Source organism: Xenia sp. Carnegie-2017, unplaced genomic scaffold, assembly GCF_021976095.1.
Source record: "Xenia sp. Carnegie-2017 unplaced genomic scaffold, XeniaSp_v1 HiC_scaffold_14, whole genome shotgun sequence".
NCBI classification, from domain to species: domain Eukaryota; kingdom Metazoa; phylum Cnidaria; class Anthozoa; order Malacalcyonacea; family Xeniidae; genus Xenia; species Xenia sp. Carnegie-2017.
The window spans coordinates 259,156-285,511 of NW_025813447.1; the positions used below are offsets into that span (position 1 = coordinate 259,156).

Consider the following 26,356-nt stretch of genomic DNA (forward strand, 5'->3'; position numbering starts at 1 on the left):
TGTGGTGACAGACAGAAACAAGATAGAGTGTTTATGGCAGGCGTTCATCTGAATAAAAAATGGAATTATAAGTACAAAGTAGGAGGTTATGTGAAACTGTCGCAGTAATTTTATTCCTTTTTACTATCTTCAATTTTTTATCATAAATAACCTATGATTACAGGAGATTCTATTAGTTCCCCATGAGATAGCTGAATCGACAGAATCGTGTTAATATTTATTCAAATTTATTTGAGAATGATAATTCAAAAAATTTTCTGGCTACATGGTGGATATGATCAATTAAATTTAAGGAAAGGAATCTATGGTGACAAAAACAACAAGTTCTCACCACAATGAAGAAAAAGTATGCACATACGTTCAGTATTTAAATTTAACGGATGTATGAAAGTAGACGCACTTTAAAAGAATAGTTGCACATCTGGCCAAAAGAATGTCGGTAATGGTATTCAATATGATAAATTCATAAATTGTAACACGTAAACTTAATCACCTTATTTCCTTACCACATTAAAGTAATAATATCTCAGTTTTGCCCATAAATATATGATGCAATAACTTGTAAGTCTCTCGGTCTAGAGTGTTTCAATGTTATAAAGACTATGAAACAAAGGTATTTCTTTTAATGAGTTAGCAGACAGAGCTACTGTGGAGAGGCTGTATTTTCATAAATAGTCATTCCACAACAGAGAATCGACGTCACCGTCCTTAAATGTAATAAATATCAAACAATAAGTTTAAATAAATATGTAAATATTCATATGTACTTGAAAGAATTTGAAAACAAAGATAAAACGAGATTTTTACTGCCGGAGAGAGATATTGTGTAAAGTAACAATAGATAGTTATGACGTAAGAACCGTAATGGGATTTAGTTATCACATCTGTAAGACTGAGATTAGGATGAATGAGAAATAAATAAGTGTCTATAGTTATACAATGATTGCAATCAATAAATATTTCAAAAAAAACAAGTGAAAAGAAAGTTAGTCAAACCTAGCTAGTACTGCACTTTGGAGAAAGTCAACACAAATATACGATAGTCGTTGTTAGAGTAAAAATGTTTCCTGAAAATTATATTTTGATAAATCATTCACATAGATGCAAAATAAAAAGGATTAAGAAACACATTCTTCTAAATAATTCCTAAAGATAGATCAACTGTTATGTTCTAAAATTAAATCGTCCATGCGACGATAAAATCTGTTTTTAGTCAACTAGAATTTTGTGCCTCTCTAATTGCTTCCAAATTTAAACAATCACGAGATTGACTTCATAACGAGAAATGCTGCGAAAAACAGATAAGATTCATATAAAAAATGTCAAATTTTCTACTACGTCTTGTAATATTGGGAACAGGAAGGAAAGGCTGAAACAATTTCCTTGTGTGTAGTATTCATCAATATTGGGCAAAATCATTGCTGATTTCCGGAATGTTTACGAGTATTGTGTGTATTAAAGGCAAAAACTGGAAAGTAACCAGTAAGACAGGTCTTCATTCACTACGTGTCTATTTCATGTATTTCTAAAATTAGTGCTTGTTTGTAGAGCGAGCGTTGCACGTAGAGTGGTGGTAGATACGTGCTGTTTTCAACTTTCAAAACTATGTTTCACGCAGACTTTTGACAAACAGCAAATTATCACTATGAACCCACTCGGTGATAAAATGTTGATTAAAATGAGCAGCTGTCTTCGTATTTTCACAGTTCCTTCTGGGTTTTTATTAAATATAATGTTTCATCATAATATTTTTAGTGCACATAATGAGTATTTAAAATGCAAAATATTTCTTTAATATAACTTATATAATGCGACAAAAATAAGACAATCTAGCTAGTAGCTATCTCTGCATGACATGAGATACAACAAGCAGGAAAATATAATTCAATGAAACATCCCAACAGGTGATAGCAATGAATACAATTATTGAAGTTGTCCAAAAACAACTGTGCTTCAAAACAGCAAGTTAACGTACTTGATAAGTTAACCTACTTAAAAAACTTTTGAGGAATGTTAAAAAAACATTTATCCCTCCTTAACAAAATCCTTTAACTTAGCTTTGGAAAAAAGACAGCATAAACCAACATGAATAGATCGATCAAGCTGCGAATCGATAAGCACGAATTTCTAACACAATGAGCGTATTTAGTCATTAAAATAAAAACAAAGACGTAACTATCTCATATATTTACAATTTTACCATCATCAGATACATCACCAGTAAAAAATTTCATATCGTTTCAGTAGCCCATCAAATGTATAATTATCAAACTTATCATGCCATAGGCACTCGATGTACCGTCAAGTGGATTGACAGTTGGCATGAGGAAGACGTATAGTCTGACCGTTTCGTTGTAAGATGAACCCAGTGGATGAACCCCGATGCTGTAACATAATCATGTTACATACACTTGAATATTACGCGAGCAAAAATATCTTGCATTATGGCACGTGAGTGCGGCATACGAATTGGTTTAACATTAAAAGTTTCAATAAAAATAGGAAAAAAATTAGGAGAAAATAAAACCAATATAGCTTATAATATATATAGTGTATTTTATTTGCATGGTAAATCATTCTTTATGTAGATGATTCAACTTGAATTGCATGAGCATAATAATATTGCGCAAATGCAGCTTGTAAAAGATAACACAGTTTGACGTCTTTCCTGTCATACGAGGCGTCAACGTATAAAAGAAGTCATTCATATTGAGAAAGCTCAAAACATTTTTGAGAGAACGACAGAAAACTTTAGTGAACAGTTAAGAGTGTAGATCACAATGTTATCATCATTGTTCTGTTTCTTATTTGTTATCGTTTTAGCAGGATCTCAAAACTTTTATGGAGATTTTTACGAAGGGTAAGTTCAAGAGAAATTATTTTTATGTTTCCAAAATCTAGGTTTTAAATAAAATATAAATTTTATTATTATAAATTTACTTTTCCAACGTTGCTCTTTAACGCTTATTCCTTTATACCATCGTTTAAAAATATTTTAGAACATTTCGAGACAAAAATTATTAAAATAACTAATTGAAAGCTTATTAAAAATTGATGCATGAGTTTTAGCGTGATTTAGGATTACATAAAGATGCAGCAAAAGCTAAATTACAATGTCATTTATACAGAAAATGAGAGGAAATTTGTAGAAAATTGTAATATTTTTAATATGTAGTAGAAGAGGACCAAAAGTATTTGCATCAGTCATACATCTGTTTTTTATAAGAGGAAAAAGATAAAGAAAAATGTCCATTCTTAATTACTAGTGAGAATCAACACTATTATGCAAACTTTCTAACATGTTTGAGAACCAAATAAGGAGAGTAACATCTTTATATGATAAACAAAACTAACAAACATTGCTTATTGACGATTCATATAATCAGCCCCCACATCACTTTACGATGCCAAATTAAAGTACACAATTAGATGCGGTATCTTCGAGAAAAGTGAAATTGAAACATAGTGTCGAAAGAAAACATATTTTGCATTGAACTCGAACTTTTAGGAAGGCAATATTGCTGTCAAACCATAAACTACATTTAAATGGGTACATACATATTTGACATGATAAATTCTGCAAAAGCTCCTAAAATGTAAGTAGACGATAACACTAATATGACTTCTCTGATACGATCAATCAGATAGAAGATAAAAGGCGGCATAATGTACAGGCGAAGGAATCAGTAAAAATCTAACATTATGATCACTTTTATAACTCGCACACACTCAACATTCCACGGTATCTTATAATCCTTTTCATTGTTTGTGACATAATTCGATATTTTGATAAGAATACCAGAACATAGTTCACAATCTGATCGAAAAGATTGCAACAATTTAAGTTTTGAAAAAATGGCATTCCACGAGCAATTGAACAATTGGTTAACTGTTCGAACTTCCTGTTCTGTGCAGGGAGAAAGAAGACTTTTAGTTCATTTGAATATGCCATTTTGATTAACATGTGCACATAACAAATATTTATCACCCACATAGAATGAAAGATAAGGTAAAACTGCAACATAAGATGAGGGAAAATTTGATATGAATCGTGTAATTTTAAAAATACGTTAAGATGTGTTTTTCGACTTTGTAATAATCATCAACGTACTATAGTATCAACAAATTTTTCAACAATTTGTAACATGGTACGGTGTGAAAATATTTCAACCTTGCACAAAAGTAAATGCAATTAAAAATAAAAATATCTTGATGTTCATGTGGCTAAATAAAAAATTGACCTGAGCTGTCGTGTGCGTGGTTATTCCAGCTGTGTTGTGAATGATTGATCCTTCGTCAATATTTGTTTGAACATTTCATTATTGCTTATCAAGATTATTTCTTCCTTTGTGCTTCATATACAATAACAGATTTCCACTGAGTAGGTGTATCGCATGCATGACGTCACAAATATCGCCTGCCTGTCTGGATAACGTCATACGTTAACTTGAGAACCGCAAAAAAAGATTAACAATGTGATATAGATATAATTGTTAATTATGGTGTTAGTAAATGAAATGTGATATGTCAAATGAGATGGAAAGCCAAGGTCAAACTCTTCATCAAATTAAACTTGTTTTAGTGATCAAGTATTACGGGTATGGCCAGATACGAAATATAAAGTCCAAGATATTCTGCATATAAAAAAAGAACCAGGTTTAGAAATGGTAAGTTTATCATTGTGCTCACATGAAAGATTGATGATTAAGTACAATTTTCTCAAATTTAAAGAAGCAATTCTAGAGAGAACATGATTGGATGAACAAGTACTTAGAATGAATATGATTGGATGAAGCAACAGAATAAACATGATTTGACGAGGAAATAGTTAGAACACATAAAAAAATAAACAAATCTAAGACATATTTTCAGCATGACTTGAAGAGATGGCATTTATGTAACTACAAGTGTTATTTTTATCATAGCTGGATTCATGGATGCCAACATTTCGACCAAATCATCCAGCAGATTTCTACGCAAAGAAAAAAGAACTTTCAATAATGAAAAAATATCTTGCTGAAAAAAGTATTGCGTATTCAGTGCTGATCGATAATGTCACAGAAGCTCTCCGTCGTCAAAGACCTTCTACACCGAAACATCCACATAACAATCGGGAATATGATTATGAGAAATTCCATCCACTAGATGAGGTTCAATTTTCTATCTATAATTTTTTCATAAACTCAACGACGAACCCCAAAAACGTCATAGACGGAAAAACTCCAAGTAATAAATTGTGCCAATCACAAGTCCTTGATATCTTTAAGAAAACAAGTAGACTCACATGCCATTAAATCATATTTAGATACACGCCGAATTACAAAATATTCAAACTCAGTATCCAAAATTTGCGACGGTGTTTAATCTTGGGAAATCATTCGAAGAACGTGACATGAAAGCCATAAAAGTAAGAAAAAAAATACAAATCGTCAGTTGTAAAAGAAGTGTATTAATTTATATTTTGTCCCACATATAAAGATATCAGGTAATTCAAAGAAGCACAAGAAAATCTTCTTCATGGAATGTGGTACACATGCCAGAGAATGGGTTTCACCAGCTACTTGCATGTGGCTTATTAAAGAAGTAAAGAGAATGGTCAATTTATGTTATACAAACTATTATAGAACTTATCAATAATTTTTGTAATTTTTTCGATCTTACAGATACTGAAAGAAGTTCGTGAAAATGCTGGTCAAAACAAGAAAATGTATAAAATGTGTAACAGAATTGACTGGGTTATTGTTCCCGTCCTTAATGTAGATGGCTATGTACATTCATGGACAAAGGTGGATATTATTGAACAATTGCTGTCTTCGTGGAAATTATCAAGTCTTGTATGCCACTGACTGTGTTTTATTGTTGCAGGAAGGAAGATTTTGGAGAAAGAATCGAAAACCAAACAATATGAGCAAATGTAATGGAACAGATTTAAACAGGAACTGGTCATACAAGTGGGGAGGTATTTAAAAAACATGATGACAAAAAAACCATGAAAAAAAAATTTTAAAGTATGATTAAGCATAATTTTCGATGTCAGAACCGGGATCAAGTGTCAATCCATGTTCGTCATCTTATCGTGGAACACACCCATTCTCCGAAATTGAGACACGAAATGTCGCAAGATATTTATACAAGAATCGTTGCCACTTGTTGGGATATATTGGTTTCCATAGTTACAGTCAGTTTTGGATGACTCCATGGGGATATAAGAGTGAGAAACCTGAGCATTACAAAGAAATGGTACAGTGGTAAAGATATAACATAGATGCTTCATATTTCATCATTTTAATTGTACGTAAAATAAACTTGAATAGAAACGTGTGGCTGACATCGCAGTGAAAGCGATAAAAACAAGTAAAAATGGAGCTCATTTTGAGAAACCTGCACCCTCATCGCAAATCATATGTAAGTGTTAGAAATGATTGCGTTGAAATACCTTTCAAATCTTTCATCAACTTATCTTTTTCTCTCAAAGACCAAAGCTCTGGAAGTGCAAAAGACTGGACTTATGGGGTACTTAATATTCAGTATTCGTACGGAGTTGAACTACGACCACACTTCAATGGAAGCTATGCTTTTCTCATCCCCCCAGATCAAATAAAACCATGTGGAGAAGAAATAACAGCAGCTATCAAAGCATTATCTAATACTGTTCACTTAAACAAAGGCCGGAGATTAGTGAAATCCAAACGAGATCGATCACATGAGCACTAATAACACGAATAATCTGTTAAGTTTATACGAGCAGGACTATCTCAATACTTTAAGCATTTCATGCCTCACTAAATTCAGGTTGAAATAGCTGGGGTAAAACCCCAACTAACAGTGACGTAGCCAGCCTGACTTTTTACTTCTGCCATGAAAATATTTTAGTGTTCACTGACCTTAAGAACAATAAAATTCTAAAATGACGAATAATGGTAATCTTTCAGAATTTACATAAATCCTCAGGCTGACTACGCTATTGCCAAGAAAAGATGTCTTATTGTTTACATCTATATAAAGTATTGCATTAGTAAGAAGAATTGTTTTAAATCAAGAAAATAGAAAAGATTTTCTGCCTATAAATAGTTCATGGTATTAATGTAATATTCATGCAAGTATCCTTATGGACATAATTGAATGTAGCATTCTCAAATTTGTACATTTAAATATTTAAATATACGTAAAAACAAACTTTTTCTCTAATTTCATAATTTCACGTTTGGTACGATCATATATCGGTAGATAACTGTCTCAGAGTATTGATATAGATTTTATTTTACAGTAAAATACATAAATGGTCAGTACGTGTGTCCTTTGCTTCCAGATGAGTGAAGAAAAAATAGTGTTATAATGATTGATGACATTTTTTTCATTATCAAGTTTAATGAACTTCAATTACACGCTTTGTTCCACGTGTATAAAAAAATGACCTTTCATCTGTGCATTATATATAGCTATGGATACAAAAACAACTGCAATAACTGATTTGAAGAGATTCACAAATTACTGTAACATAGTTAGTTTACTATAGTCTTACTGCCTTACTATATAAATTTTAATGATTATTATTATTTTCATCAGAAATGGATTGTTTTCATCGTTTATAAACACAGAAGTATTTGCGTGGCAAAGCAGGTTAAGCTACTGTTGAAAGATTTAAGTTATTCTGCTTTCATTAAATCAATCAAAATTGAATGCTAAGTATCTTGAGAATGTATTTACATATATAAGCACTGGTCTATTTAAGGCAATGATAGCCTGTGACAAAACCATTTCGAAAGTTTGTTGGGACGAGAAAATGTATGGCTCAAGGGATATGCTAGCGGTAGACGACGATGAATACGTGAATGAGATACCGGCAGACGAAGAAGAAAGAACAAAGGAACAAATAAAGAAGAAGTTATCTGTTGTGTTTTGTATCATATGTTGCGTTTTATTTCTGTGTTTACTAACGGTATTTTTACCATTAATCCTGAATAACAATACCAAAAATCTCATAGAATGTAGTGATATGACAAAGCAGCAGAACCCAGAAGCGCGCGAGTTGTATCACATGATTAAACAGAAATACGAAGAGCTTCATCCATATTCTGCTTTCGTAAAGAATAACGACGGAAACCTGGTAATTCATCCTTCATATTTCAATTTTACTCCAGAATTGTACAAAAAGCGATCTGAAGAAGCAAATAAATTGCTTCAAAACCTTGAAAAACTTTCTGCAAATCTGGAGTTAACAAAAGAAGAAAGTTTAACAATGGAAATTTTCAAGCAATTTCTGAAAAGCACATTTGGACATGTAATGCCGTATGAGAGCAACTACGAAATTGGAGATTGGATGTTAGGACCAAATATCTTTTGCTGGCAAATTAGTTGCTACATGCTACCATCGTTGGAGAGCGAATTACATAAATTTCATCCACAGACAGTAAAAGACGTTGAGCTCATGGAAAATTTAATGAAAAAATGTGCCGAAGGGTATCAACAAAAAATACGAAATCTTAAAAATGGAATCAAAGCAGGCATAGTGTTGCCTAAACAAGCGTGTGACGCTGGTTTACAAAACTTTAAACACTTTCATGTTCACGTTGCCAAACATGGAAAAATTGGTTAGTTTATAGACATGACCAGTCATCTGTCATCACTGTTATAGTATGCCAAGACAGACATAGTGTTTTTGTATACTTGCCAGACGTAAGATAAAAAAATAGCTCTTGAAAGACACTTGCATTATTAAATGGATTATTAAACTTTTGACAAAATTTTTGAACGACCTAAGATTAAATAAATCATTTCTTGTTTTAACAGCTTTTGGTTATGACACCAGCACACTATAAAATATTTTTACCAGCTGTTGAAAGAAATTTGAAAAAAGCAATTAAGAACGATGACATATATTGTTTTGATGTTTAAACTGTGTTATATATGGAGAAAAACAACAAATAACTTTTACTTTAATATTTCGAAATATATATTAAATCTTTTCACATCAATTTTTATTAAATTTTTTTTCCATTCAGGAATTTTGAAGGAGGTAAAAACGTTCGAGGGAAGTATCTTGCTCAAAATGCAATTGAATGAAAAAGAAAAATGGTGGAAAAAGTACAAAATATCAGTTATGTCACATCTCAAAAACGTTTTGGTTGAGAACGTTGGAAAATCATTGCACGACTATATTAGGTAAGAATGAAGCATATTTATCTTTAAAAACTGTTCAAAAACTTATGATAAAATGACCAATATTATTTGTAGGTTTTTAGAAGACAATTATTCAGAGCATTGTCCACCAAGTGAGCTGGTCAGTGGATTGGCCTCTTTACCGCTGCCTTATGTTTATAATAATGGTGTAGCAAACCACAGTGATGTAACAACGGGATATTTACCGGGAGGGAAGAAATTTAATGGCAAAAATGCATATTTAGCATTGCTCTCCCATTTTACGACATACAACATCACGACATATGAAGTGAATCAAATGGCAGATGACAAGTTAAAAAGCCTTTTTCCTAAGGTATGATTATTTTTCGGTAAGTGAATGATAAATGATTTGTGATTTTGATAACAATAAATTGCAGGTCAAAATCATCGCAAAATCCCTGATGTCAGAAAAAAATGTTAGTAAAGCAATAGAAAAATTTCGAGTTCATCTTCAAACACAACAGTTCTTTTATGATAATGGCAATAAAACAAGAAAATTGGAACAAACATATTTGGAATGTTATGATGATGCTTCAGCACAGAAACACTGTCCTAGACGATTTAAGGCGATGAATAAATGGCTCCGTTCTGCTAAACAGGTAGCTAAGAGGCCACAGTTTATTCTTAAAATTGTGGAACAACCAACGTTATTCTAACCATACTAAATTCTATTTGACATATTCCTCCATTAGAAGTTAAAACGTCTCAAAGATAAGATCCATTTGGCATTTTACGTGAAAGGAAGAAAAACAGTGATGCCGTCATGTAAAGCAACCATGGCATTTGCCTACACACCAGCAAATGCCTTTTACAGTTATGGAGAAGGAAATGTCAAATGCTCTTCTCTCGCTAAAATCTATATTCCATTTTTCTTGGAAAGACCAGGACCAAAGTATGAAGAGTTGAGCGTGATGGCACATGAAACGTATCCAGGACATCATCTTGAAGTAATGAAATGATCACAAAAGATGTATGATGGAAATAATTTCTTAAATAATAACATGATATATTGCAGGTTCAAGGAGTGAAGGAAAATATGCCTATAAAGTGTGACAAGTTACGGCGATGGGCTTCAAGAAATACTTATTTTGCCGCATTTAGTGAAGGATGGGCAACCTATGTCGAAAACAGTGTTGTCGATCGTGATATGAAGATGTACATGAATGATATGGAAAGATATGGAATGATTAAACATCAGGTATCAGTCAATATGAATGACCTTTTGAAAATCTCTATTTTTTAACTCCTTTTTGTTTTCATGAAATAATTAAACATCAGATATATACCAATAGAAAGAATCTTTGAACACTTCTATCTCTCTTACTCAGTCCCTCTCAATGGCAAAAAAGCTGCAAAACAGCAGATAAAAGGAAATTTAAACAACCTTTGAACAACTTTACCTCACTATTTTTCTCTTATTTTCAGATCCTCTCAGCTCTACGTGCAAAGGTTGACGTTGGTCTTCATTACTTTGGAATGAAACGACAAGAGGCAGTTACTCTTTATGAAAAATACGCCCTCGATAAAGGAGACATCATTCAAAAAGAAATTACCAGATTACAAAGTAGTCCAGGTCAAGGAACAGCTTACATGGTCGGCGAAGATGCTTTTGAACAATGCAGACATAAAGCCAAAGTAAAATTAGGGAAAAAATTTGACATCCGGGAATTTCATTACCAAATATTACGTCATGGTGAACTACCGTTAACTGAAGTTCGTAAGAAGATAGAGGAGTACATAAAAACTGAAGAAGGAAAATGAGAAAAAAGTTAAAATGCCAGAATAAACGACATTGTTAAGTAAGATTACAAAACGAGCGACGTACGTTGTCCCGGATAAAATAATTTTTGCATCACAATCACCTCTAAAAATGGACTATACATATGCCAAACACTTACCTTGAAAGAATCAGTATTTATTTTTAAAAGAGAAACAATAGACTAGGAAACGGTAAATGTGAGCACATGTTCAGTAAATTCATCAGATGAACAATGTATAAAATACTGTTTTTAAGCATGTTTTTTCAGAAAACCACGCCCAGGAATGTCGTTGCGCAGGTATAGAGAAAGATCACTTAGCAATGGGAAACTCGTGCACTAGGATTGTACAAAAAACATGCTAGACACGTGCAGGGCAATGTGGGAAATCAAACTACACAAAAAATCTCTTTGGTTAACACGATTTTTTATGATAATGAATAACACGGTCAGATAATACGTATCTCACGAGCACACATTGAGAGTAGGTTTCTTTAAACTATGGCTTTTTTATATTATTTCAATGAGGTTATACATAAGGAAAAGCCATTCAATTTTTGCTTAACTAATAATGCAAGCGGAACTTTGAAGAAACTCTGTTTTGTCAGTAACCTTCTCAAATAATACAATCATAAAAATGGCTTACATAAATTAGTATATGGTGTAAATCATCAGTATATTACGATGGCAAAAATGTATTTTTTCACAATATTATAAGTTATTTACTTTTTTAAATGTTTACGCGTTTTCAATCAAACGATGCTTATGCGTGAATGAAAATGTATAATTTTTCTCGTTAGTGACGTAAAGTGACAAGTATATGTAAGTATGTGTATATTATATTGGTTTTTGATGCTGCAATAAAATTATTCAATAAATAAAACCTTTAACTATGAAATATATAACTGATTAAGCAAAACTTGGGAAGACCTTAGAAACACATAAAAACAAAAGAGAAAAAGCAATGTAGCTACAAAAGGATTTGGTCTTGAAATATTTATGGCAAGCAAAATCGGATCAATTCTTCATTAAGCCGTAAATGTGCAACAAAATACTTGAGCATAGTTGAAGGAGAGTAACTACACTTTCCATTTGTTGTAAGTAAATAATAACAAATTAAATAGCATGGCTAAAATAATTGGATGTCCATAGAGAGGAGAACAGGAGATGAATAAACGCCACGTGACCCTATTCATTAATAGACGCAGGGGGGTAATGTGGGACACAATTAACGTTTGCCAACAAGATTATATAGCTCCTCACGCTTCTTGTTTGTCTTAAATTTTTCTTAAGTTCGTTATAAGATATTGCCTTCAAGTAAACTAAGGACTTCAAAATGAAATGTTGTGACAAAATATATGTTGAGTTTTACGTATTTTTATGATATACTCGTGTAAGCAATTAAAATATGATCAAAATGTCATATGTAGCTACGTTAAAAAACAGATAATTGCAACCATATTTAAAACTTGCCGAAAATCATTTGCTACACCAAAACCATGCATTTGCTAAATATTATCATGCTATCCCTTACACAGAACAGCTTTACTAATATTACCAAAACTTGATGTCTGCTTGTTTGTCTGTTATCATCGTTTAACAATGACTATACGTCGTTTATCTTATCTCGATATATACTCTTGACATTAACAAATTCTTCAGCTACTGCAAATTTAAATATTGTTTTAGCAATTTTTCCAAGCGTGCAGGTGTTCTTTCTTAGGATAAATGATTCATTGTAGGAGACAAGACAAAAGTTAAAAGATAATTGAATTATCTCATTCAGTGTTATATTATGTTCGGTGATTTTTTCTTTGATAGGTTAATTTTATATAAGTTAGATATATACAAAAGAAACAAAATTGTAAAAAAAGACTTCTACATATATTTTATATAGACTGTGAGCATTTCAAGTTTGTGGAAACTTTTACTTAAAACAAATTAAAAATAAACTATAAGATTTTGTAGAGATCGCTATAAGGAATATAGCAATAGTGAGGTTAGCAACGTGGGATTCATTACATCAATTTATTGCCAAAGCATTTTTGTCATTATTATCAATTAACTGTTTTCGGTAAATGTTTTGATGCGTATGTCATCAAGAAAGCAATGGCTTTGTGAGAGACATGTATTATAAAAATGTCGGTCACTTATTATTAATTTAAACCAATTTCGACAAATGGTATTGCTTTATTTGATTTTCCTGTAGTTATAGTTTATAAGTGTCCTGCAGTAAATTGTTGTAATAAAGCTTAATATCAATGCCGTAATTTAATGAATACTTGCGAAAAATATCAGCATTTTTTTGCACGTAACATTTTCGCTAAATCAGACAGCATATGTCGTAAATATGAAATGGAATTACAGAAGTATTGGAAATATGTAAGATAAATGTCCCAACTTGAGAAACGTTGTACTGTTTGATTAATGATAATGAATATTATTAAAGATTGAAATATGCCGCACAATGAAGGTGATGATACATTGGAATAATAGCTGCTAATCTGTGGCAAATGTACCGCTAGCCACAAACCTAGTTTCCATATTTCGTATTTCTGAAGAAATTCTCGTAATGGAACAGGCCCATTCTTATTCTAAATATTAGCATCATAATAAACCGTTTAGGAAAAGATTTAAGGCGGAATTCCCTATTGTGTAAGTAAAAATGAAGTGATCAACTGTTCCTTCAAAAAGAAGCTTTAGTAAATACACATTTATAGATACAAGAGTGTCGAGGCATTCATATTTAATAAAGTTTCAGCAGGTGATGAGATTTCCAGGGGGTTATTTAGCTCTCGTGCACTAAATGTTTATAGAGACAACATACTGTGTAACGCGTGCTACTATTGTATTTGTATCTCTCCTTATATCAACTGTCCCCACTGTATATCTGTTTCATATCAACACATACCCAAACGTCTACAATCGTAAGCATTTAAACTGGCAAGAGATAAATTATTTACATCATTGCGGTTATCAAACGCGTGTATTTGAAGCACATTGTTCTTGTTGCCTGATCTTTTATGATAAATTCTGTCAGACTATCACGATCTGTTATTTGCGATGGAAGAATTGCAACCAACAAAACTTAACAGATTCAAGGACAATGATCGTTGGATCGAGTCAAGAGCCATCAATTGTACTCAAGGAAGTAAAGAGACATATTTACACAGATATATTTTTCGTACACTGCCAGCATCCCACTGATTATGAGTAAAGCTCTTTGTATAAAGTAGACAAAAGTAGTATTTTTGCAATAAATTATATTATCTAACGTTTTGAAGAATTGGACATTTTCTTTATAAAAACATTAGCTGCAGCCGGCTCTCAACAAGTGCAGATAAGTTGCTTTATGACAATGCCTGCGCAATGAGCCGTTCAACAATGCACAACATGTACAATACATCATTATGTGGTGTAATTTTATTACAATATGCTGAATTCTTTAAAGAATTAAGATTTAATGCACAAAAAAATAAGATTTGTTGGCGCTTACATAAATCATAAAATTTGGTAAAACTACTCAAAGAACAGTAAAACAGGAGCATCAATGTTAGACATATAGCTGCATGATTGATGTATAAATAATAAAAAAGCTTTTTTGGTTTTTGGAACTTGAAAGCAATGTAAAAAAAAAGTGTAGAAAATGTCATAATGTAGATAAGAGAAAAAACTTTGGTTATGGCTGAAATTTCCATTAGAAAGAGTTTGTTGAGATTATTCTTTATGCCATTTAGCTAATACAAAAGCTAAACACAATTTATCTCATGCATGAAATTGATGAGCATAAATATTTAAAAGGATGGGGGTAATTTTTCCCAACAACATCATGTAGGGCAATAGCTACAGCACATTAAATTCTTCTTTTTAACTTAGCTTACTCATGTAAAGAAACCAACGTAGCTACAAAGGTAATTTTCTTTCGAGTTTCCTTCGTACATGAGAAAATGAAAATATTAAATTGAACAAACTGGCAATTAGCTACGGATAATGCAAAATTGATTCGTGAAATAAACAGATTGGCGTTTAGCTATGTTTGTTATATATTTGGTGCTCTCTTAAAGCCCAAGATATAAATTAATGAAGTGCAATTATTGATGTTTTGCTTTGCGTTAATGATTGCTCACATTCTCTGGGAAATAGCAAAGTTAAAAGGGGTGATACTCAACCAATATTAAGTAATTCTTTATATCTCATTTATATCAAGAACATTAAATATTTAGAAAGATTTTGGGGTAAATAAGCAATTAGTTGACATTGATTTAGCATTAAGCTTGCACAATGCTTCAAAATAAAAGCCATACTCTGTATTTATGAAAATAAGAAATTCCATAGAAAAGACAAAAAGACTGTATAGATGTTTTCTATTATTTATGAAATGCAAAAACCTTTTAACAAATTTGTTTCACATCGTACGATTTTCAAAAAACTTGATTTTCAAAGAAGCTAAGAATATATGTCCCCAAGCAAAAAACTTTAACAATATACTGTCTCAATTGTAGCTTAATTGAGAGAATATCAACAGCGTGCATTTTTTGTATGGAAGTATAATCGGATTGTTTGATTGCCCTTCAGGCGACACGCGTGTGCATAAATTATAAATAATTATTGTTTGTCCAATTGAAATGCTCTATAATATGTGAACAAAAATACGCACGCTTTCTTAATCAATCGCACGCGCCATCGGAATAAGTCATAACAAGCTAGACTGTCTAAGAGTGAGCATCATAAACGAGTTAAGTAAAGTTAGAAAGAATTAACGAGTTGAGCATCCTGAGTGAAGCTGACATCAGCAAGCAGACATAAAGAGGAAGATTGAAGATATTAGATAATCTCAAAGTAGATAAGGCAATCGAAACTATCGAATCAATAATTTACCAGTTCAAGACCCCAAAGTATTCATCTGGAAGAAATATGCCACGATCATTTTTAGTGAAACTTCGAGGAAAGAAAAGCCATGATATTAATATAGAAAAAGGTAATACTCTATTTCTTTTTAATTAAATGATAATACCTGTACATACGATACAATAAATATGAGAAAAAAGGCGTGGTTGCTACTTAGTAGAGAATATGAGAATGTAAGAACGATTTTGATGAACATACATCATGGTAATAAAATATTATCTTAAACATTTCTCTAGATACAACCTCTTATGAACAAGCAGAAAGACAACGAAGAGAAAAAATGACCATTGATTGTAAAGACGTTTTAAAACCACTAAACTTAAACCTTTTCCACCCCATATTTCCTTATGAACAACGAATGAACAGTCCTGTGGCGAAAATTTTCAATCCATTAGATATAAGCTGGCCATACTTAAACCCTGAATTTTTCAGAAATTCATCTCAAAGTACTGTTGATGTCCGTCGTAATCCGTCATCAAATGTCATCATTCCTTCGCCAACTAGAAGTGATGAAACAGAGCCTGTAGCTCTACCTCTATTCTCAAGAAGTCATGATCTACCTTCTCAAGCACAAGATCAGGTCTCTGATGTGAAGAATACTCAAAAGAAAAAAAGTCGAAACGTCGCAAAACCTTCCCCTGTAATATATGTGGAAAAGTTTTCAATGCTCATTACAATTTGACGCGTCACATGCCCGTTCATACTGGCGCCCGTCCATTCAAATGTAAAGTCTGTGGAAAAGGATTTCGTCAAGCAAGTACTCTCTGTCGACATAAGATCATTCATACCAAAGAAAAACCACACAAATGTAAAGAATGTGGAAAAGCATTTAACCGTTCATCAACTCTCAATACTCATATGCGTATTCATCTTGGTTATAAGCCTTTCGTCTGTGATATTTGCGGTAAAGGTTTTCATCAAAAGGGTAACTATAAAAATCATTGTTTAACTCATACCGGAGTTAAAGCATTTCAATGTCATTTATGTGGAAAAGCATTTCATCAAGTTTATAATCTTGCCTTTCATATGCACACGCATGAAGAGAAAAAACCTTTTACTTGTGAAAAATGTGGTAAAGGATTTTGTAGGAACTTTGATCTTAAAAAACACATGAGAAAAATACACGATGTGTTGAACTCTTAGACGGAAAAGTAGAGTAATGTATTGCACGCACAGGGGCTAAACTAGAACGCTAATTGGGGTTAATATTCATATATTCATATATTTCTTTTGTTGGCGATTTTAATTTCAAAAGAAATCAGAAAGGTAGAGCTGAATGTGTGAATATTCACCACCCAATTAGCGTTCTAGTTTTGCCCCTGTATACGCAATTGCCTTTATTTTATCTATTAGACAATATTGATTGATATCAACAGAATACAATGGAATATTCCTATAATATGGTCTCTATAATCGTTATGCAAAAAATATAAAAGCATACAATATGTTGTTAATTTAGATTTCTTATCAAAAAGATATTAACGCACATTTAATGTATACTTAATAACAGTTTAATGATTACATGGAAACGAATGATCATATAAAACAAAACCTTAGTTGACAGATGCGCATCAATAAAGTTACATCCATATTTATTAATCAATAAAACAATTTATTTCAAAGAAATTGATTATACTACCTGACAGACACAGAGATGGCCTTATTACCATTATTTTATAGATACTATAGCCATGTTACGAAAAAATGAACTAAATCAAACTGAGCATATTTATGTAATCTGCTACCAATGACAATTTATTTTTTACGATGTCCCAAATATTAGGAAAGCTTATTTAACGTTGTCACATGGAGTATTATCACAAAAAAATAACAGGCTCATCAAATTTTCCATTCATCCTATCATTGTTTTATTCGTTAAACTATTTCAAAAAAAACGGCTTGTAAAGGAAGTTAGACTTTATGATCTTTAAAACACCGAATCCGCCATATTTTGCCATTTTATTTGGCATAATGTTTTAACTGCTCAATTGTTCAAATGTTTTAATTGCACCGGCAACTTTTAAATCACAAACAGTCATAAAAACAAAGATAAGTATCACACCTGAATTTTCGTTTCCTGTTATCACCTCTATATACTTGTGTATATGTAAGACTGATAAAGAACAAGTCGCTCGTTTATTGCAACCACGATAAAATGATTATTATAATCCATCGTCGCTTTCTTTCTATATAAAAAATAACAATATCTTCACGCTTTATTGAGAAAAGAATAATTATCATTTTATACACTAGACGAAGGCACGCCGATCTTTTAATCCTACAATGCAAATTTTTCTGCAGAATTATACATTTCTTTAGGAAATTAATTCCATTCATTGCATTTCCAGAGATTGCAGACAAAAATAATGGCCTTGTTGAAATAAAAATTGATTACTGTTAGTTTTATGTTCGAAGCTTCTCCTAAAGAAATATTTGATTGAAGAAGGCACTTAGACCCTTACTTTGACAAACGTCACTCTTTACTACCTTACTCCCATAAAGTTTTGGTACGTCCCCTACCTATAAAAATCCCCTCATTTTTATTACTAATAATAACGCTCTGGGACTTCTCTTAACTCTTATTTTCGAGCTATACCTTGAAGGCCAAAAATATCTTCATGTTTCAGATTCAAACTATTTCGATTTTGTTTTTTATTGATAACGCACAAGGAGATAACTGCCGCGAAAATGGCGCCATTTTCAATCTGAAAATTATGTATTTTTTCAACTTTTCTACAAATTTTCTCTCAAGTGCACACTTTTAAGCCCGAAAACCTGACCAAAAGCCGACGCATAACGTAATCATATTCCTGTTTGCGTTTTCTTTCTGTTTTTGAACGTAAATTCTAAATTATATTGATATAAATGTGCTCTGTCAACAGATAACTCTCGTCTTCCAAAGTTTTATTTCATAATAAATTGTTTAAAAAAACTTTACAATGAAGAAGTAAAAATATGAAAAGCTAGATACGAAATTCAGAAAACGACTACAAAAGACTTTACAAAGTTTGAGCAAGGCAATAGGACAACTGATATTGTCCTGCTGTGAAACGCCGCCATATTCGATAACAGAAACAGTTCAAAACCAAACAAATACGTTTACCTTAAATGAAATGTGATCTTTCTCTTAAATGCCTCAACTGTTGGCGTTCTTCTTCACAATTTTAAGGCTTTAAATTGAACTTTACAAACCAAAGTTTGTATATTATGTTGAACGTGGAAAGACGATATTGACTGACGTCATAATTTTGAAGAGAAAGTCCACAGTTCATTGCGTGTGCGGCGTCTGACGATTCAAATACCGGTAGAAGTCAAATTCCTTTGAAAAATCTAGCAGAATTGAAGTTTGTTATAAAAAAAGTATGTTTTCGAGTCTGCTAGAAACAGCAAAGAATAGTCCGTTTTCTAGTCCAACTAAACCCGCGCAATGTTTACGGATAAATGGAAATCCAGTCAACATGGCGGCGTCGCCCTCAGGTATATTATATTTATATATCATTTTGTGTGTTGTGATGATCAGTTAAACGAAATCAAATGATTGTAAAGACAAAACTTGTTGTATGAATTCTCAGATAATTAGATAATTACAATTACGATCATTTTTTAGATGAGTACAGTTGTGAATTTGGTGATGCTAAGTATTATGCTCTATGTGGATTTGGGGTATATTGAGTTGTGGTTTAACTCATACTGGCATTGTACCTCTTGATCTTGTAAAATGTCGCATCCAAGTTGATCCAGTCAAATATAAGAGTCTTGGTTATGCTTTCAAGCTTACTGTTGCTGAAGAAGGCGTTCGAGGTCTTGCCAAAGGATGGGCACCCACTTTTATTGGTTATTCCATGCAAGGGCTTTGTAAATTTGGTTTTTATGAAGTTTTCAAGATATTCTATGGCAATATTATAGGAGAAGTATAACTGCAATCAAATTCCTACTTATCAATGATTTTATTTTAAACTCAAAACATCTTATTCATTAGGAAATGTCGTATACTTGGAGAACATCATTGTACCTTGCAGCATCAGCAAGTGCAGAATTTTTTGCAGATATTGCTTTAGCACCTATGGAGGCTGTTAAAGTTCGTATTCAAACTAATCCAGGCTGGGCAAACACACTTAGGGAAGGTGTTCCTAAATTGCTACAAGAAGAAGGAGTCAGAGGGTTAGTATGATGTGCATATTTAAACTTTGATAAAATTTCTATGAACAATATATAAATTTTCTTTTGTTTTAGATTCTATAAAGGTCTGCCTCCATTGTGGCTAAGACAGATACCTTATACTATGATGAAATTTTCTTGCTTTGAAAGAACTGTTGAGGCACTTTATCGTTACGTCGTCCCCAAGCCTAGGTATGAACTTAATCAGTAAAATCCCTCACATCTTTCTTACTTATATTCAAATATTTATAATTTTTATTCAATTTTAAAGAAATGAATGTAGCAAAAGTGAGCAATTGGTTGTTACATTCGTCGCTGGGTATATTGGTAAGTGTGTATATAGCTGTATAAAGCATTTAGATTGTATTTAACCAGATGATATGATAATAATTTTGTATTTTATATAGCTGGTGTATTCTGTGCTGTTGTATCTCATCCTGCTGACACTGTTGTATCCAAATTGAACAATGATGTTGGAAGCACTCCTTTACAAGCAGCCAAAGAACTTGGAATGAAGGGTAGGATATTTCATGATTATAAAATGTCATCAATGATTGAAAAGTCACCCAGCAATTGTTATTTTTATCTGTAGGTTTATGGAAAGGACTGGGACCACGTATTCTTATGATTGGTACATTGACAGCTGCACAATGGTTTATATATGATTCTGTTAAAGTATTCTTCAGATTACCCCGACCTCCACCACCAGAAATGCCCGAGAGCTTAAAAAGGAAATTGGAAGCACAAAAACATTAGTTTCTCTTTACCTTTAACATCTGCAATGATTGGTTAACATAAATTACTCATAAGCAAGTAATGTTTGAAAATCAAACAAGTTACTGTGGTTACATTATTTGTATTTAAATTCTTTCATGAAAATGGAAAATTGTAATACAAAAATAAATGTGTCATTGTGTTGTTTATTACTGTTATCGTGAAGAAGCTACAATTTTGGTTATTCAATTCTAACAGTATCAACTATCAACATCTGAATATTCCAACTAAAGCCTTTTTCTCCATACTCTGCCATTTTGGCGACAATTTATTCGAGAAACCGACAAAAAATGCGACAAAATTTGTAATCGGATGATTGAAATATGGCCGCTGCTGCGAAGTTATTTCAAAGAAATTTCTTGGCGCAAAAGGTTCTAAGCATTTATTTTTAAAGAAAATAATATAAAATTGCAATGCTGAATTTCCTATTTTGCTACTACAGGGAATAGTAAGATGTTTACGTAGAAAAGAATTACATTTGTCTGCCAGCAGGGCTGCAACTCAAGTAAGTTGTGTTGATCTTTTTGTGTTTACTTTAGATAAATTAAATTTTTGATCATTACATACCTGATTTAACAAAATATTTGTTTTGCAAGTAAATGTCAGCTATTGTAGAAAATTTTAACGTGAGCTATAATCAATGTAATCTTAGTCCATAAAATCATATGACAGACAGACATGTCTGAAAAACGACATGCATTCCATGCAGTATTTTCATGATTGAATCTTTTTCAAGCACTTTCCATCGACAGCAATGAATGTTTGGTTCTTACTTTTTTCCTTAAAATGCATATTTTATGCTGTATTTGTGAAAATATGAGTTGGGAAAATAAGGATGGTTGTACCAGGCTCCGACGCTTATGTTGTGAAATGTTGTATTTTTAAAGTTTCTTTACACATATATGACAGGTAACTGTACGGGATGCACTTAATGCTGCCTTAGATGAGGAATTGAGTCTTGATGACTCTGTATTTCTTATTGGTGAAGAAGTTGCTCGTTATGATGGTGCATATAAGGTTGAGTTGATGTTTCTCAATATCTTAACTTTTAAATTGTTAATTGTTGTGAATCATACCTGGTTTTGATGAAAATTTGTCACTTTCTCAGATTTCACGTGGATTATCTGAAAAATATGGAGAAAATCGTGTTATAGATACACCAATCAGTGAGGTATTGTTACAAACTTGATATTCATCCATTTTATGAACTTGAAAGAATTGTTTTCAAAAATCAACTTACTTTAATTTTAGATGGGATTTGCTGGTATTGCTGTAGGTGCTGCAATGGTAAGTTGGGATGTGGAAATTTATTTCATTTGAATGGGATTTATTTCATTAATCAATGTCTTACAGGCAGGATTAAAACCAATCTGTGAATTCATGACTTTTAATTTTGCTATGCAAGCAATTGATCAGGTGAGCTTTATGAAATATAAATATTTATGTGAGTTCTTCATTTTCATCCCTAAAAATTGAAATATAATTTCAACATAGGTTGTCAACTCTGCTGCAAAAACTTATTACATGTCTGCAGGAGAGGTAATGTGTGATTAAATAGTTTGAGCCATAAGTTCTTCCATTTGTATTTATTCATTTTCACATGACCTATCTTATTCAGTCATGTGACCTGTAGGTTCCAGTCCCCATAGTGTTTCGAGGTCCAAATGGTGCAGCAGCTGGTGTAGCAGCTCAACATTCGCAAGATTATGCTGCATGGTATGGTAATTGTCCAGGTCTAAAGGTACACAGTATGTTCAATGACAAACCTTTATGCAATGAAACTTACCTTTCTGATTGTGCTTTGCATTGTTAAGGTTGTGTCTCCTTACTCTTCTGAAGATGCTAAAGGTTTATTAAAGGCTGCCATTAGAGATTCTGATCCAGGTAAATGAAATCATGTAAAGAAATCATCCATGGTTGATTGTAATTGTGCATATATATAAATATTATAGTTGTTGTATTGGAAAATGAGCTGATGTATGGCATAAGTTTTGATATGTCTGATGAAGCTATGAAAGATGATTTTGTGTTACCATTTGGTAAAGCAAAAATTGAACGTGAAGGTTTGACTCAATTGATTTCAAATGTCTTGGGTAATGATAACATTTCAATTAAGTCGACTTATTTTGTCTAGGTGTCGACATAACTTTAGTATCGCATTCCAGGACAGTTGGATTTTGTTTGGAAGCAGCTGATGAATTAATGAATGTTGATGGAATAAATTGTGAAGTAAAGTGCCTCGTTTTATCATTGTCATGAATGTTTTTGATATAAACAGTTGATTTCACTGATCGTTTACACAGGTCATTAATCTACGTAGCATTCGACCGCTTGATAAAGAAACTTTGGTGAACTCAGTTAAGAAAACCAATCACTTGATTTCTGTTGAAGGTGGATGGCCATTTTTTGGTGTTGGGTCAGAAATATGTGCAATGATGATGGAGAGTAAGTACAAAACTGACACATATTTTAATTTCACTGAATGAACTTTAATTTCTTTTTCTAAGGTGAAGGATTTGATTATCTTGATGCTCCAGTCCTACGTGTTACCGGTGCTGATGTACCAATGCCTTATGCACAGACACTAGAGCTGTATTCTTTACCACAAAAACATAACATTATTAATTCTGTTAAAAATCTTTGAATATTCAATAAAATGGTTGCAATTCTTACGCCATGAGGCAGTGACGAGCAAAGCTTCGAAAATGAACGAATGAAATACAGGGTCATATTTGCTGTTATATATACATATATAAATATATAGCTTTGTAAAAACCAATTAATTATTTTTGTAATCTGTTCGTTTTCCTTCATCAAATGCATCTGTCGAGAATAATCTTACGTCATCGTCTTTGAGGAAAAAACCTCAGTATTAACAGTTTGTCGTCCTGGTGGAATATTGTTAGTTAGTTTCGACCATCGTGATGGTGGCCAAACTATTCTTGTTGCAATACCATTTATCAACCCTAGCGGTACCTTAAACGGATAAGTTATGTTGAGATTTACCTTGGATAAACTAGGATATATATAGATAACAATGAACAACTTACAGATCCGAATGAGTTGCTATCAAGACTCCAACTTTGATTGTCACCTTCAATCCAACAATGTCCCACAGGAATTCGAACGAAACGATTTTTATAACCCTTTGTGCTAAAATATTGACGCCGATTTAGGGCTTTTTTGCAAGTGTGTTTTGAAATCAGTGAGAAATTATATATTATTATTACCAGACTGTGTCTCCTTCTAATGCAATGACTCTTTTTATAAATAGAATAGCTGGGTCTTTCGGCGACCTTAACGTAAAACATTTATTAGTCTAAAACAAGATGTGACAATTTTGAATCGTTGTAATAGTACAACTACATTAAACCGTGAAATAATTTTGTAATGATAATCTAAGCGATTTATGCATACATCGTTGAAAGGTTCACGCAATCGGCGTCACTTGAGAACACTTGAAATCTCACTACGCGCAGTCATATGATACGCGATAATCGCGGCGAAATCGAGGCTAATGACGTCAGAACGATCAACGATCCACAACAGACGCCAACCATGAGATGAGAGTAAAGTTACAAAATTTTAACAATGAAATTGTCTGTTTCGAGAAAATAAGATCGTCGTTGATAAACATTACAGCTTGAGATCGTCCTACGCAAGACTACAGACGACAATATCAGCGTGTTAAGGTAACGACTTTAGTAACGAACCATTCAAGTAAATACATCGCTCTTGCAATGACTTGCAATGGAGAATTTATGGCCGAGATGGAAAAACACGAATGTTTGTATAACAAATACTGCCAGGATTACCGCAATAGAGAATTAAAAAATGAAAGCTGGGAGAAAGTTGCGCGGAAATTTAACATGTCTCCGATGGCTGCGGAGAAAAAATTTCGAAATATTCGAACAGCATACGGACGATGGTTACGAAAGCGACGAAGTAATCCATCAAGGAATGTAACTGATTTTGTTCCATTTTCTTTTGAAAATTGTGAGTGGCTTGGACCTCATATAAATCACAAAGATTTGTCTTTGAACAGCGAGAACGGAAGGCGAGCTAAGAGCGCTGCAAGCGATGACGAAAATAGTCCTGTAACGATGTCAAATATTGAATTTCTCAACTATGACGACGAGATGTACACACAAAGAAATGAAAATAACCTAAGTGACACTCCAATTGTACAAACAAAGAATATCACATCACAAGAAGAAGCACCTGATGTACAAGATAATAAAAGGAATTTATCACTTTACAATCATTGTGAAAAGCATGAAACATCAAAGATAGCAGAAGATTCAAATGTTTTAAGCACATCTGAAACAGCAAGAAACACAAATAGAATGCAACAACAGCAAATAAAACGAACATACACTCAAATGAATGAAGATATCAGATATCAGTCAAATGATGAAGATGATTTATACTGTAGAAGCTTGATACCTAGAATAAAACGTCTAGAACCTAAGGCAAAAGCATATGTTCGCCTTGAAATAGAGAAGTTGCTTTATCACACAGAGTACAGCAATCCAACATGTGGATCAGCAAGTTTTACAGATGTAAATAAACCAACAAGTTTTCCAAATGGTGACACACTACATGATAGTTAACAATTTTTGCACCATACATTTAAAAATTATATTAATAAATGTAATATCTTACACAATCGACACAATGTCACCACATTGTATGCTCGGATTTCTTTTAAGTTTCCATCTATTAATGAGGACAAAATCCTTTATTGTAGTATTGGGATTGAGGACAGGCTACATAAAAAGATCATTATTGTAATTTGCTGTGAAAAAAATAACCAGTAATAAGCAATAGAATTAAAATATTGGAATATTCACCTCAAGGACATCATAAAATAAATATAGAAAATAGAGAAAGTCACATAGTACTGGGAAAGTTATTATGTCAAAACAAAGAGCTTCATGTTGTTTTTTTGTTGCCTTGACATTTTCAGCGAAAGATTTGTTCAGCAAAGGTTTTACTGTTGAAAAGATGTTATTACTAAAGAAATATGAGCCTATTTCTGTTTAATCTTTCTTCTGACTGGGAGAAAACATGGTTTATAAGTATAAACAAATTAATACTAAGCTACCTGCATTGAAAATCCTTCAACTTGACAAACAGTGTAAAAATTATCTGTGAATGTCAAACACACAGGAATGCCAATAAAAAATCCTTGCGCAAATGCCTTTATTCCCCAATATATTCGATGTTTTCCTCCCATTCTGTAAAACATTTTAGTTTTTATTCAGGTAAATGACACGATCTGTGCAATAACAGTAGCTCGCCCCAGGCCTTTACACTGCCACACATCAACTTACTACTATGATATATGTTAGTCCCCGTTTGTGCCACTTTGTTAATAATTTTAATTTATTGGTTAAATGTGATTCTCCTTCAAGTTCATAAGTTTTTTTAAATTTAGAAAAATATAGAAAAATAGAAATGAGACCACATTATGTAGGCTATTTTGAAACTTCACTCATTCATGTTTAAACCAAGATTTCATTTTACCTGATTGAATGGTTTTATTTTGTTTGTGCCTTAAAAAGACCAAAACAGTC

General features: G+C 32.5%; 6 protein-coding genes across 6 annotated transcripts; 5 read left to right on the forward strand and 1 right to left on the reverse strand.

Annotated features, from left to right (window-relative positions):
• Positions 1-2,720: 2,720 nt before the first annotated feature.
• LOC124434222 (carboxypeptidase B-like) lies at positions 2,721-7,176 on the forward strand. Its single transcript, XM_046984101.1, has 10 exons — positions 2,721-2,860; positions 4,583-4,667; positions 4,926-5,150; positions 5,306-5,407; positions 5,479-5,583; positions 5,664-5,786; positions 5,866-5,959; positions 6,038-6,240; positions 6,315-6,405; positions 6,476-7,176. Exons 1-10 carry the CDS (start codon positions 2,781-2,783, stop codon positions 6,712-6,714), a joined length of 1,347 nt encoding a protein of 448 aa, XP_046840057.1. The 5' UTR covers positions 2,721-2,780; the 3' UTR covers positions 6,715-7,176.
• Positions 7,177-7,385: 209 nt separating this feature from the next.
• LOC124434217 lies at positions 7,386-11,820 on the forward strand. The gene is made up of 7 exons (XM_046984096.1): positions 7,386-8,591; positions 9,003-9,162; positions 9,235-9,493; positions 9,558-9,779; positions 9,873-10,127; positions 10,196-10,378; positions 10,606-11,820. Exons 1-7 carry the CDS (start codon positions 7,736-7,738, stop codon positions 10,939-10,941), a joined length of 2,271 nt encoding a protein of 756 aa, XP_046840052.1. The 5' UTR covers positions 7,386-7,735; the 3' UTR covers positions 10,942-11,820.
• A 3,804-nt stretch (positions 11,821-15,624) lies between these two features.
• LOC124434229 (fez family zinc finger protein 2-like) lies at positions 15,625-17,467 on the forward strand. Its single transcript, XM_046984109.1, is given in 3 exon segments — positions 15,625-15,915; positions 16,082-16,447; positions 16,450-17,467. Coding segments are annotated over 3 exon segments (969 nt in total). The 5' UTR covers positions 15,625-15,851; the 3' UTR covers positions 16,989-17,467.
• A 1,639-nt stretch (positions 17,468-19,106) lies between these two features.
• Positions 19,107-20,907, forward strand: LOC124434852 (phosphate carrier protein, mitochondrial-like). The gene is given in 8 exon segments (XM_046984775.1): positions 19,107-19,322; positions 19,453-19,503; positions 19,506-19,756; positions 19,825-20,006; positions 20,079-20,195; positions 20,275-20,330; positions 20,411-20,521; positions 20,596-20,907. Coding segments are annotated over 8 exon segments (1,047 nt in total). The 5' UTR covers positions 19,107-19,207; the 3' UTR covers positions 20,760-20,907.
• Positions 20,908-21,081: 174 nt separating this feature from the next.
• On the forward strand, positions 21,082-23,449 carry LOC124434163 (pyruvate dehydrogenase E1 component subunit beta, mitochondrial-like). The gene is made up of 13 exons (XM_046984046.1): positions 21,082-21,148; positions 21,220-21,282; positions 21,687-21,794; positions 21,886-21,948; positions 22,029-22,064; positions 22,131-22,193; positions 22,272-22,316; positions 22,411-22,518; positions 22,592-22,661; positions 22,730-22,840; positions 22,912-23,006; positions 23,081-23,222; positions 23,285-23,449. The coding sequence occupies exons 1-13, from the start codon at positions 21,101-21,103 to the stop codon at positions 23,419-23,421; spliced, it is 1,089 nt and encodes a 362-aa protein (XP_046840002.1). The 5' UTR covers positions 21,082-21,100; the 3' UTR covers positions 23,422-23,449.
• LOC124434164 (mitochondrial inner membrane protease subunit 2-like) lies at positions 23,245-26,061 on the reverse strand. The gene is made up of 5 exons (XM_046984047.1): positions 25,885-26,061; positions 25,443-25,546; positions 24,008-24,073; positions 23,828-23,930; positions 23,245-23,753 (listed from the first exon to the last, which is right to left on the reverse strand). The coding sequence occupies exons 1-5, from the start codon at positions 26,026-26,028 to the stop codon at positions 23,616-23,618; spliced, it is 555 nt and encodes a 184-aa protein (XP_046840003.1). The 5' UTR covers positions 26,029-26,061; the 3' UTR covers positions 23,245-23,615.
• Positions 26,062-26,356: the final 295 nt, after the last annotated feature.